Raw genomic sequence first — 12,331 nt, 5'->3', positions numbered from 1 at the left:
CTTTTGCTCATAAGTTATTTCCAATAATACAAAGGATTTATAAATAAATGGCATTTCTGACTGAATATTGTGAATATATATATATATATATATATATATATATATATATATATATATTTACTTACTAAAAGGACCTCATTTAAATAAATAACTCCGCTAGATACCATCCAGTTTGAATGAGGTCCTTTTTGTAATTGTACTATTGCACAGAACAACTGTGTATGTGATAAGTTAACTTAAACACATAGTGTATTTGTTTGTTTGTTTGTGGGCGCGTGTATTTAAAAAACAACCCCTCACTCTTCATCAAGAAGATCCCAGTCACTGAATTTACAGCGATGCCATTTTTTCTTCACAACATTGGCTTTTAGCAGTGTTACCATAAGCAGTTCTTCTGATTTTTTTTACGTTATTTATGATTTAATGGTTAGAATGAGGAAAATTTAACGGTTAGAATGGGTATTTTCCGATGTAGAATTATTTTCCGTGACGTTAAAAAAAACTAAACGTCACTAGCTTAACATGAAGTATTTTGACGAAGAAAAATAAAGGATTTCAATAACATTCATTTCTATAAATAAGCAGGACATGTTTTATAACTTCCTTTTCATAATGAAACATAAAAAGGCAAAGTGAAGAATTTTATTCCTTAGTGCCGTGGCCTGTGGTCGGAAAAGCCACCGAGGTTGCCAGATGTCACCAGAAATCCACATTAGTGGACGAAATTCCTCAAAACGGCAACCCTGGCTCTGAAACTACGTCAAAATCAGGCGAATTGTCACCCGACATCAGAAACGTCGCCTTAGCTGTCAGAGAGACATTCGCGAGGTCTTGTTTATGGGTGTATTTGCCCAGCCATAATGGCACTGCGAAGTAATGGGGAGATATGGAGGTGACCCATCTTTCTTTTTAAATTGCCAGAGCCTCCGAGGTAAGTTATAAAAGTGGGACTTGGAGCAGCGTAAGCCTAGAGAAATGTGTTGGCATTTTCTCGGAGTAGACGCAGTACATATCCATCAACAAGTATACACAAGTGTACATACATGAACATTTACATAGCGTGACATATACATACATGTATACATTATATACATATGTATATATATATATATATATATATATATATTATAAATAAATATAATGAAGGCTAATGAAATTCAAAGTGAACAGAATCATCTCTGATAAACTGTCTGGACTACCTTATTGTGACACTTGTTCTAGCAGAATGCAGCTGCAGGTGACAGCTGTAATAGCTTAATGATAGGACAATAACATGGCGTCGCCCCGACGTACGTAAGTCCTAACGGTATGCAGCTATTTTATACAACGGAAAGTTTTTTTAATTTAATAAATCTTACCAATCGACGAAGACAAGCTTATCAGATCCCTGCCTGAAGCCAGACTCCTGTCAAATGGAAAAGATGTGAAAGGAATAGCTTGATCCATTGATGAATTTCATTATTGCTTTCGGTCGGAATAGATATAACTCCGAGAGAGAGAGAGAGAGAGAGAATAATCTACGCCATGACAAGCAGGAGTGCGAGCGGAAACTTTCCTGGAGATTCGCGGATGATATATTTTGAAACTTTCTGGAGCCGAGAATGGGAGTTACTCGAGTCTGAAGGAGTTTTAGGTCCATAACGAGCCATTACAGTTAATCTTAGCAAATATCGCCGTAATATATGACCGTAATTAAAAGGAAATAGCCAGGAAAATATGAACTCAGGAATGGCTCGACTCACTCAGCCTTGACATTAATTGTTATGTCTTTTTCGACTTTTTTCTTCTTTTTTATGGTACTGGAGCCATGAACAGCAGGAGGTAGTTAAAGAAGTATAGCAACAGTGGGAGTAATGGTGCTAGTAATAGTCTACAGTTCATCCATAGGCCTAACAGCAACAGTAGTAGTACAAGTAATAGCTTAGTTCATCCGTAGTCCTAATAGTAACCGTAGTACTAGTAATAGTCTATGGTTCATCCACAGGTTTAATAGCAACAGTAGTACTAGTAATAGTCAAAGATTTAGCAATAGTCCTAATAGTAACAGTAGTACTAGCAATAGTCTAAGATTCCTCCATAAGCCTAATAATACCAACAGTAGTACTAGTTCCAAGGTTTAGCAATAGTGCCTCAAATTTTTCAGAAAGTTGGTAAATAATAATAATAATAATAATAATAATATGCTTTATTTCGGCTCGGGGCCATATACATTGAATATACAAAATACAGACAGTAGCAAACACAATCTAAATACATGTGACATGATAAAATAGAAAAAGAAAATGAATAATCGGCACTTATCCACAAGGTAGCTGAGGTAGCATAAAAGCTAGTAATCATCATACTGGTAATAACAGTAATAATATTGGTGAGAAAAAAAAAAATATGCATTGAGAGTAATAACAGATGGTGCATATATTATATAACTCAAATTTTAACTACGAAGACCTTAGGTCGTTACAGCTTAGTCAGGTCCAGAGGGCTTAAATACATAAATTAAATGTAAATAAAACTTTAACTTGATAGTAATCACAGTAATAATGAAAAATTAAAATATCAGCAATAAATGTAATAATGACAAAAACTGCAGATGACATCTTGCCAATATTATTATTATTATTATTATTATTATTATTATATATATATATATATATATATATATATATATATATATATATATATATATATATATATATATATATATATATATACAGTCTAAGGAGGTAGCTTATATTTTAAAGAGTTCTGTTAAGTTTCAATTATATCTTCTTTTTATTTTTGTTACTGCACGTAATGTAAAACAAGAGACTATTCGTAGTTCCGACAGCGCTTATATTCAATTGGAAATGTCTCCGTGAGATGTAACGAAACCTTGCGTCACACCAATATTATCGGGAAGCCTTAGAACGCAAATTCCTTTTGCCCAGTCCATGCTGGGTTTCTTCGGGTACGTAGGGCTTCCCGTCTTTCTCTCTCTCTCTCTCTCTCTCTCTCTCTCTCTCTCTGTCGAACCTGCACGAGAGAACAGGTCTCATTATGCTTTCTTACAACACTCTAACCCCTAATAGCAAATCTGCCTGTCTTTCTCATACGCGTGCATTCTCTCTCTCTCTCTCTTTAACAGAGAACTCTTCCTTCCATTCCATATACATATATCACCAGCACTGGCGCACATACAGTCTCACAAGAACACCGACTTCCACTCCAGAAATCACGACTGATCTCTGGAACAACGCCATCAAAATCCTACTAGCATACAAATCGGCAAATGATTTCTGTCTAGGGAATTGTCGTCATCACTTCTCCTTGAAGAAGTTATTAAGTTAAGTTCACACGTTCCGTATAACTCCTTTCGGAACACGAAAGAGATTTCTATGGCATGGAAGCTTTCTGAGCGTATTTGATTAAAGAGTTTTAGTTTTCCGTAAAAGAAAACTATTACCCGTCCGCTCTTTTTTCTGTCCGCCCTCAGATCTTAAAAACTACCGATGCTAGAGGGCTGCAAATTGGTATGTTGATCATCCAACCTCCAATGATCAACCGTAACAAACTGCAGCCCTCTAGCTTCGGTAGTTTTTATTTTATAACGACTAATGTTAGCCGTGATCGTGGGTCTGGCACCACAACACAGGCTACCACGGCCAGCTGAGAGTGTCATACAGCATTATACGTTATAAAGAAAACTCGATTGCACTGAAGTTTTACTCCCCGAGTGACCACGGGAATACAAAGACTCTTAATTAATGACACTACGGATACAGTCTAAACCAATTAATGACACTACAGGCACAGTCTAAATCAATAAATGACACTACGGGTATAGTCTAAACCAATTAATGACACTACAGGCACAGTCTAAATCAATAAATGACACTACGGGTACAGTCTGAATCAATTAATGACACTACTGTTACAGTCTAGATCAATTAGTGACACTACGGCTACAGTCTAAATCAATCAGTGACACTACGGGTACAGTCTAAATCATTAATGACACTACGGGTACAGTCTAAATCATTAATGACACTACGGGTAGAGTCTAAATCATTAATGACACTACAGGTACAGTCTAAATCAATTAATGACACTACGGCTACAGTCTAAATCAATAAATGACACTACGGGTATAGTCTAAATAAATTAATGACATTAGGGGCACATTCTAAATAAATTAATGACACTACGGGTACAGTCTAAATCAATTAATGACCCTATGGGCACAATCTAAATCAATTAATGACACTACGGGTACAGTCTAAATCAAGATGTGCTTACTTAAAACGAAGAATCTTGACTTGGAGCAGTGGTTCTTAAAATTTTTATTGCCACGCCCCCTCTTGCATCTTTGAATAAAATTCCCTTCCAGACTTAAAGGGGAGGGGGGGAAGAGAGAAAGAGAAGGGGTTTCGAGGGATAAGGAGGGAGGTAAATCATTACAAAACTTGGTAAACTCAACGCGTCTTACCACAGTAGTAGGCTAATAGTTAACCAACTTATAAGGCGTTGCTTTTGCATTTTCCATAAACCTCTGACTATGAGTTCCTCACTCTTGTTAGGAGGATAACGAATATGATTTGAGAATATTTCACGTTTCCCTAGGGCTTGCGCCTACCCTAGAAATTGGTGACGTCCCCCCCCCAACCCAACCCCCTCTCCCCAGTTTAAGAGCTTATTTAGAAAAATTGGGGTAAGGTATTGTCAACCAGAAAATACAGGAATGAAAACCCTCAGTCTTGGGAGAATATAGAAGAGAAAATTCGTAATTTATGAGCAATACAGGACTGAAATCCTGTAATCTCGAATTCATGCATAATAAACAAAGTAAATCTTGAGAGATCACAGGAAACACGCGAAGGACAAAGGAGGTTAAAGTAGAATGAAAGACACAACAAAAGAAATTAGACCGAAGAGCAGCCACAATCGCAAGGTTGTGCAGACCGGTTATGTGAAACCCCAGCGCGGATCGTATTCCACTCCAAGTCTTCTTCTGCATCTTTTCATTCTTCGAACCTGTCTATGTTTTCAATTGCACTTTTTCCTTCTTCTTAAAAACTATTGAGACTAGAGAGCTGAGAATTGATATCTTGATCATTCACCCTCCAATCATCAAACATAGCATATTACAGCCCTCTAGCCTCAGTAGTTTTAATTTCATTTAAGGTTGAAGTTAGCCATACTCGCGCATCTGGCAACGATATACGCCAGGCCACTACCATCAGGCTGTGTTGAAACATGGGCCGCGGCTCATACAGCATTATACCGAGACCACCGAAAGATAGATCTATTTTCGGTAGCCTTGATTATACGCTGTACACAAAACTTGATTGCGCCGAAAAACTTCGGCGCATTTTTTTACTTGTTTGCTTTTGTGATGACAATCATTCTTCGGTGACTTAATTGTAACCAGTGACGTCAATTATTTCGGGGTTTTAAACGTTTTGAGTATCAATATTTTTTTTCTTTTTTTCTTAATCTGATATCAATAAAATTAAGAGCAAAAATCTGGTGTAATTCACATTTACGCTTTGATGATGTCCACCTTAAAATACGGTTTGAAATTGAATATGTGTTCGTGTTTTCATCTAATGTTTAGTTCCAGTGTTATTTCAAAAAGCTCACGACTGCAAGTTTTTTTTATATATCTCACTCAATCTAGAGTTAAAAAACCACGTTTTTTCTTATCGCTGTAAAAATTCCACAAGTCCTGCAAATAATAATAATAATAATAATAATAATAATAATAATAATAATAATAATAATAATAATAATATCTTTGATTCAAATAATCAACCCTGAATTTAGGCGACGTAGTTCTCTTGGATCCCGGTGCTATGAACAGCGAGCAAAGAGAGGAAGTGCACGACGCCAGAGAGATGTAACTCCTTCACGATTTCAAGCCGCACGGATGGTAGTGGTGCCAAGTACGGAAGTCTTTTCTAATTTGGAATACGTATGTGATATTCACATCAACTCTCTGTAGCTCGTCTTTTATTCTATACACACACACAGATATATATATATATATATATATATATATATATATATATATATATATATATATATATATATATATATATATACTGTATATATACATTACATACATATATATACATATATATATATATATATATATATATATATATATATATATATATATATATATATATCGAACTACAAATGTCCTTTAATATCTAATGCGCTCTACCCCGGAATTGAATATATTTCATATATGTTTCACCGAGGGGGAATTATTAAGCGATAATAGAATTCCTGACTGACAGGCGCGAACCATCGACCTCTCAATTCCAGGACTGGCAGTGAAACCTTAGCCAACCTCGCCACCGAGTTTGGCTAAGGCTTCACTGCCAGTCCTGGAATTGAGAGGTCGATGGTTCGCGCCTGTCGGTCAGCAATTCTATTATCGCTTAATAAATTCCCCCTCGGTTAAACATATATGAAAAATATATTAATTCCGGGGTAGAGCGAATTAGATATTAAAGGACATTTGTAGTTCGATATATTTATATGAATCACGGTAATGTGATATGATATATAGTATATATATATATATATATATATATATATATATATATATATATATATATATATATATATGTATATATATATATATATATATATATATATATATATATATATATGTATATATATATATATATATATATATATATATATATATATATATATAGTTTAGGATTTTAAGCCAGAACCAAGTTAAATAATACCGTCTTATAAAGGAATTTATTCTCGAGTTGCCCCTCTGAACAGGAAGCCTCATTCTCTCAAAACCATCTCCTCTATTCCTATTGGCTGCTTGGAATTAATCTCCACAGGTATCCTCAAGGGGGTGGAGCATCTAGATGCCAGGTTTTTAAAAGGAGGAGCAATTGCAGCTCGCTCTCGGAAGCCCAAGATGCGTCCCAGAGCAGATGCCTCTCTCCTGCAGAAGCTTGAACACCACTTTCCCTCTTTTTGCTCCCCTGGGGATCCCAGATGTGTTCATTTACCGTCCATACTGCACAGATCGATCAGCAAATCAGAAGACGACAAGACCACGGATTTCCAGACAAATATAGTTCCTGGTTGTAGGAGGAAATTTGGGAACTCTTGGGTACGACGCTCTTATTTAAATAACCCGCTCTGCGCAAATCCTATCTCTGTGTCTTGGTCATTTTCTAGCCACAAGTTCCGGTGGACCTGCAATCAACCACCTTCATTTATTTCGGGACCTACTCGAGTCCCCTACACCTTAAGGTGTGAATTGCTACTCACGTAGTTTAATTGTAAATATAGTTCACTTAAACTAAGTTCCAGAGTTTTATATAAATTCCTCCCTACAGTAATATCGGCCTTCAGCCGTAGATTTTGTTTGTAATAATCTCGTCCCGCCATACAAGGCCATTTTAGGAGTGCCAAAAAGCCACATCCCTACATTTTCACTGAGGGAACGAGACATTTATTACAATATATATATAATATATATATATATATATATATATATATATGTGTGTGTGTGTGTGTGTGTGTGTGTGTGTGTGTGTGCGTTGACCGACTATCCAGGTATGTGTTTTCCTCTATGGAGCTCTTACGTCAAGATCAACAAAAGGAACAGTCCCAGTGAATTCACCTAAGTTACCATTTTACCTCAGTTCACATTGTGCCTCGGACCGTAATTTTTTGCTCAAGCTTTCATTCCTTCCTTTATCTTCTCCTCCTCTTTGGAGTTCTTTTCTCAATATATAGAGTACTTCAGAAAATTTTGTTCGCAAAGTTTCTTGAGATTTCTTCCCTATCTCTTACTTCCTGATGAACACCTGAATATTGTTTTGGAAGCTTGAATTTCAAGTCAGTGGTCCCTTTGGTGGGCTTGTTCCATTTGAATATGGTTCTTCGTCTTCTGAGTAATAATAATAATAATAATAATAATAATAATAATAATAATAATAATAATAATAATAATCTGTTATATTATTATTATTATTGCGAGTTAATTGGCAAAGAAGCCAATTAACTCGAAGAGAAAAAACGCTCGACCGAATACAAAAAGGCCCAAAGAATAACAATAAAGGAAAAGAAGAAGAAGAAGCTGAGAAGCAGAATTTAGTAGTGGCTGAAAGCAACGTAGGAGAGTCACGCACAGAAACAACAGAGTACGGGTGGAAACCTCTAGGCTGCTGCTACAGTGTGGAATGGTCTTTTACATAAGTTTAAGGTCGGGGGGGATGGGGGTGGTGGGGTGTTCTCAGATAGGGTGAGGTGGGTGGCCCTACGAATCAACAGAAGGCGTAAATTGACCTCGAACACTATTTCCTTCTTTTTTTTTAATTAAAAAAAAGGCAGCAGAGAACCCAGACTACGTTTTGTCATTGCACGCACGTGTATTTTGGCGACGTCGCCTTGCACTGATAGGATTTCTTTTTTTGCGTTAGTTCTGTGGTTTCTTAATCTCGCGTTGCGCAGTGCTACTTAAGAAATGCAGGTGTATTGATGTACAACATTCTTAATTTTTTGTTATATGTACTTATTGTTTTATTTTTTTTTTCTTTCATTTTACTTTTTCCCTCCTTTTGCAGCAATTGTTGGAAATAACGTAAATGCATCGTATACTTGATGATATTTTGTTTTTCTTTGTGGAGCTTAATCCATAACACTGCAATATCATGAAAGAATAAGTACAAAAAGAAAAATGTTTTCTGTATAGTATATAATGCTGCAAGACCCGCATCCCATGAAATTTTCATCCAGGGCCCATTGGTGGCCTGTCCTCTAGCGTTGCCAGATGCTCGATTATGGCTAAATTAAACTTTAAATAAAGTAAAAAACTACTAAGGCTAGAGGGCTGCAATTTGGCACGTTTGATGATAGGAGGATGGATGATCAACATACCAATTTGCAGCCCTCTAGCCTCAGTAGTTTTTTAAGATTTGAGGTACACAGACAGAAAAAGTGCGTACTGACAGACAAATAGCCATCTCAATATATATATATATATATTTATATTATATATATATGCAATATAAAACCACCGTATCGTGCTTCTAAGGAAATCAGTAGAAGGATCCGCAGTAACATTCTTGTTTATCCAGACGAAATATATTTGTAAATATTTCCACAAATATATTTCGTCTGGATGAACAAGAGTTTTACTGTGGATCCTTCTACTGATATATATATATATATATATATATATATATATATATATATATATATATATATATATATATATATGGTTGAATGGAACTTACGTTCTTGAAGAAGTGCCTTTCTGAACAAGTGCTCCCTATATATATATATATATATATATATATATAATATATATATATATTATATATATATATATTATGAATAATTATCACATCGAACCGTGATCCATTTATATATACAAATTCAAGCTACAAATGTCCTTTTAATATCTAAATTCACTACCTCCCAAATGATATATTTTCATCATATGTACCAGAAGCCCAATTTTTAGTTTGATATAATTTCGTACCATGGGATCGCTACACCGTCCAAGTGACGGACGAAATCAGAAAATCAGACAGTCAGTGACACCGCTATCCAATCAGCCAACAAAGAGACGCCCCGTATAATCGTTTCATATCGACCTGATCTTTGCACTAACAAATCACTCGCATCTCGGTGCTTTCGTGGGAATAGATCGATATGGAACCCCAAGTCTACATGTTAGAATCCATCGAGCGTTGACAGCAGTAGCCTTTTTGGTTATGAATAATTATAGTCATGGGATCGAACCAACGTCCAAGACGGGGGAACCGAATCAGGACAAGGGGTTTTTAGTTGACGCTATCAATCCGCAACAAAGGGAGACGCTATAAGTCATAATCGATTCTGACTTTACAAATCACCCTCCGATCTCGGTGCTTTCGTAAATTAGAATCGATATGGAAACCCCGTTCTACCATGTTAGCCAATTCGAGCGGTTTGACAGCACGTACTTTTTGTTATGGGGAATAATTATCACATCGAACCGTGATCCATTTTATATAAAAAAATTCCCCTTCGGTACATATATGAAAATATATCATTTGGGAGGTAAAGTGAATTTAGATATTAAAGGACATTTGTAGCTTGAATTGATATATATATATATATATATATATATATATATATATATATATATATATATATATATATATATATATATATACATATATATATATATATATATATATATATATATATATATATATATATATATATATTATATATATATATATGGATATGAATACATGACGATACGTAAGAATTGTAAGGAAAACTTTTGTAAATGCACGATAATTCTCATAACCGGACGGTAATGGCAAGTGCGAGTGCGATGATTGCCTGAAACTCCTTTTTTGTAAAAACAAACCTCTTCTTTTTTTTATTAAGGCATCTGAACCGCAGACCTGAATTACGCCAACTGTATCCACTCATTCGCAGAGGGAATAAATTAAACCAAACATGTTCCTACAAATATATACATTAAATTCACATGCTAATGATGCCAATTCACTCATTTGTTTACAAACGTACGATATCCCATTTTCCAGATGGGCGACGCCAGCGGAGGAGGAGTCGACGAAGTAACCGACTCCACATCGAGGCTGGAGCGCCCCAGGAGCCTCGATGTGAATGGCATAGACCTAGAGGAAAAAGTCGGCTGGCAGGGGTGGTTCCGGGGCATCAGCTACACCCTCCTCTGGTGAGTAAGGAGTGCCTCTAGGAGGGCAACCCTTCCTGTTTGAAGAATGCATTCTTTCTTTTTGTGGGAATAACCTCATCTACTCGAAGTGATCGTTCTTAGCTATTTTGTCTTAGATTATGTAGTAGCAGAAGAAGAATTACATAGGAGAATAACATTTAGCAGCGAACTGCAAATGTTAACTCCTTGAATCATATAGGTTCAATAGTGAACTACTTCATGTGCATTAGCTACTTATTACGTTATTCTAAGCTATTATTTATTTTGTCTTTCTCTTCCGTCTCGATTCTCACGCATTACGTAATCATAATCCCTCGGATAGTTATCCATTTCTTGCGTTGTTTTCCAGAGCGTAGTTTCTCCCATGGTTGTTTTTCCCTGTAGTGTTTATCGGCGCTGTTTTACCCAATTATTTTTCCACGACGCTGATTCCCACAAGATAATTTATTCCCGGTTTCTCTATAATACTGGTCTGCAAAATAACCACAGCTTTGCCTCTCAGAGTAGCTATTATTTTTTTCCCCCTTTTTTGTAATATTTTTGTCATAGTTATTGCTCCTTCCTTTCCCCTTGGTCTCATTTTCCTCCAAACTTTCGATTATGAATATATCCTCAACGATGGTTCCCATTGCGTCCATTTCTCCGTCTTTGTTTCATTGTTGTTTCGCTCCTTGACCTGTTGTTGTTCTCCCTCGTGGTTCCGTCAAAGACGTTTCCCTCTCGGCCATGACATCCTTCAGTTTTTATTTTCACTGACGGTTTCCTCTGCGTTCTTCTCGAAGTTGTTTTGTTCGAGCGCTTCTCTCCAGTGCTGCTCTTCTTATTTTCTTTGATTCTTGGTTGCTTCGATGTCGTGTTGTTCTTCTTACTTCCTCTGCGTTGTTCTTTTCACTTTTCTTTTCATCGTTCTCACACATGTATTTTTTAAACGCAGTTCTCTTCCCGTGATTACCGCATTAAAGAAATGCTGCTCTCCACGCATCACCTATCTTATTACTCCATTTTCTCCTACGATTAATTTCCTCATTACTCTGTGGTGGTTTTCCTTATTCCTTTTTCCTCAGGCTTGTTTTTTCCTTCCATCCTCAGGTACGGCTCCATCATGATGGGATTCTATTCTCTCTACTGCCCCGTCCTGCCGCTGCTCCTCATCAACAGGAAAGTCTACAGGAGGGCGACTGAGGTCATCTTCACCATGTGGGAGAGTTTCGCTGTGGTAAGAACGGGGAGAGAGAGAGAGAGAGAGAGAGAGAGAGAGATAGATAAGATAGAGAGAGAGAGAGAGAGAGAGAGAGAGGGTTTGCATCAACCGTAAAATTACTCCGATTCGGAGCTAATCAAAAGGTAACGCCGACAAATACAGTGAAAGCCTATTACGGAAAGAGACATAGAATTCACGGAAGCTAGGGAGAGAGAGAAAAGAAAAAGAGAGATAGAGTTAACGTAACTCAGATCATCAAACAAATCTCAGACAAATGAGGAAATGAGAGATACGTCAAATGCATCGCGTAATTACACCGCCTAGCCCCGATAATCCACTAGAATTACTGTGGCCTAAAGGAAATTACAGAAAAACCATAACACTCTGAGAATATCAGAAATTCT

The 12,331-nt window shown here is 36.5% G+C and overlaps 1 protein-coding gene across 4 annotated transcripts in view; it reads left to right on the top strand.

The window, feature by feature from the left end:
- The window catches only part of LOC135226603 (lysocardiolipin acyltransferase 1-like), a 103,025-nt gene that overhangs the window by 43,527 nt on the left and 47,167 nt on the right, over positions 1 to 12,331 (top strand). For all 4 annotated transcript variants that reach the window (XM_064266308.1, XM_064266309.1, XM_064266310.1 and 1 more), the window contains exons 2-3: positions 10,575 to 10,726; positions 11,816 to 11,942. In XM_064266308.1, the coding sequence (XP_064122378.1) occupies positions 10,575 to 10,726; positions 11,816 to 11,942 (279 nt within the window). The remainder of the gene's footprint in view (positions 1 to 10,574; positions 10,727 to 11,815; positions 11,943 to 12,331) is intronic.

This window comes from Macrobrachium nipponense, chromosome 14 (genome assembly GCF_015104395.2).
Source record: "Macrobrachium nipponense isolate FS-2020 chromosome 14, ASM1510439v2, whole genome shotgun sequence".
Classification (NCBI taxonomy): domain Eukaryota; kingdom Metazoa; phylum Arthropoda; class Malacostraca; order Decapoda; family Palaemonidae; genus Macrobrachium; species Macrobrachium nipponense.
This window is presented reverse-complemented; position numbering and strand designations above follow the sequence as displayed.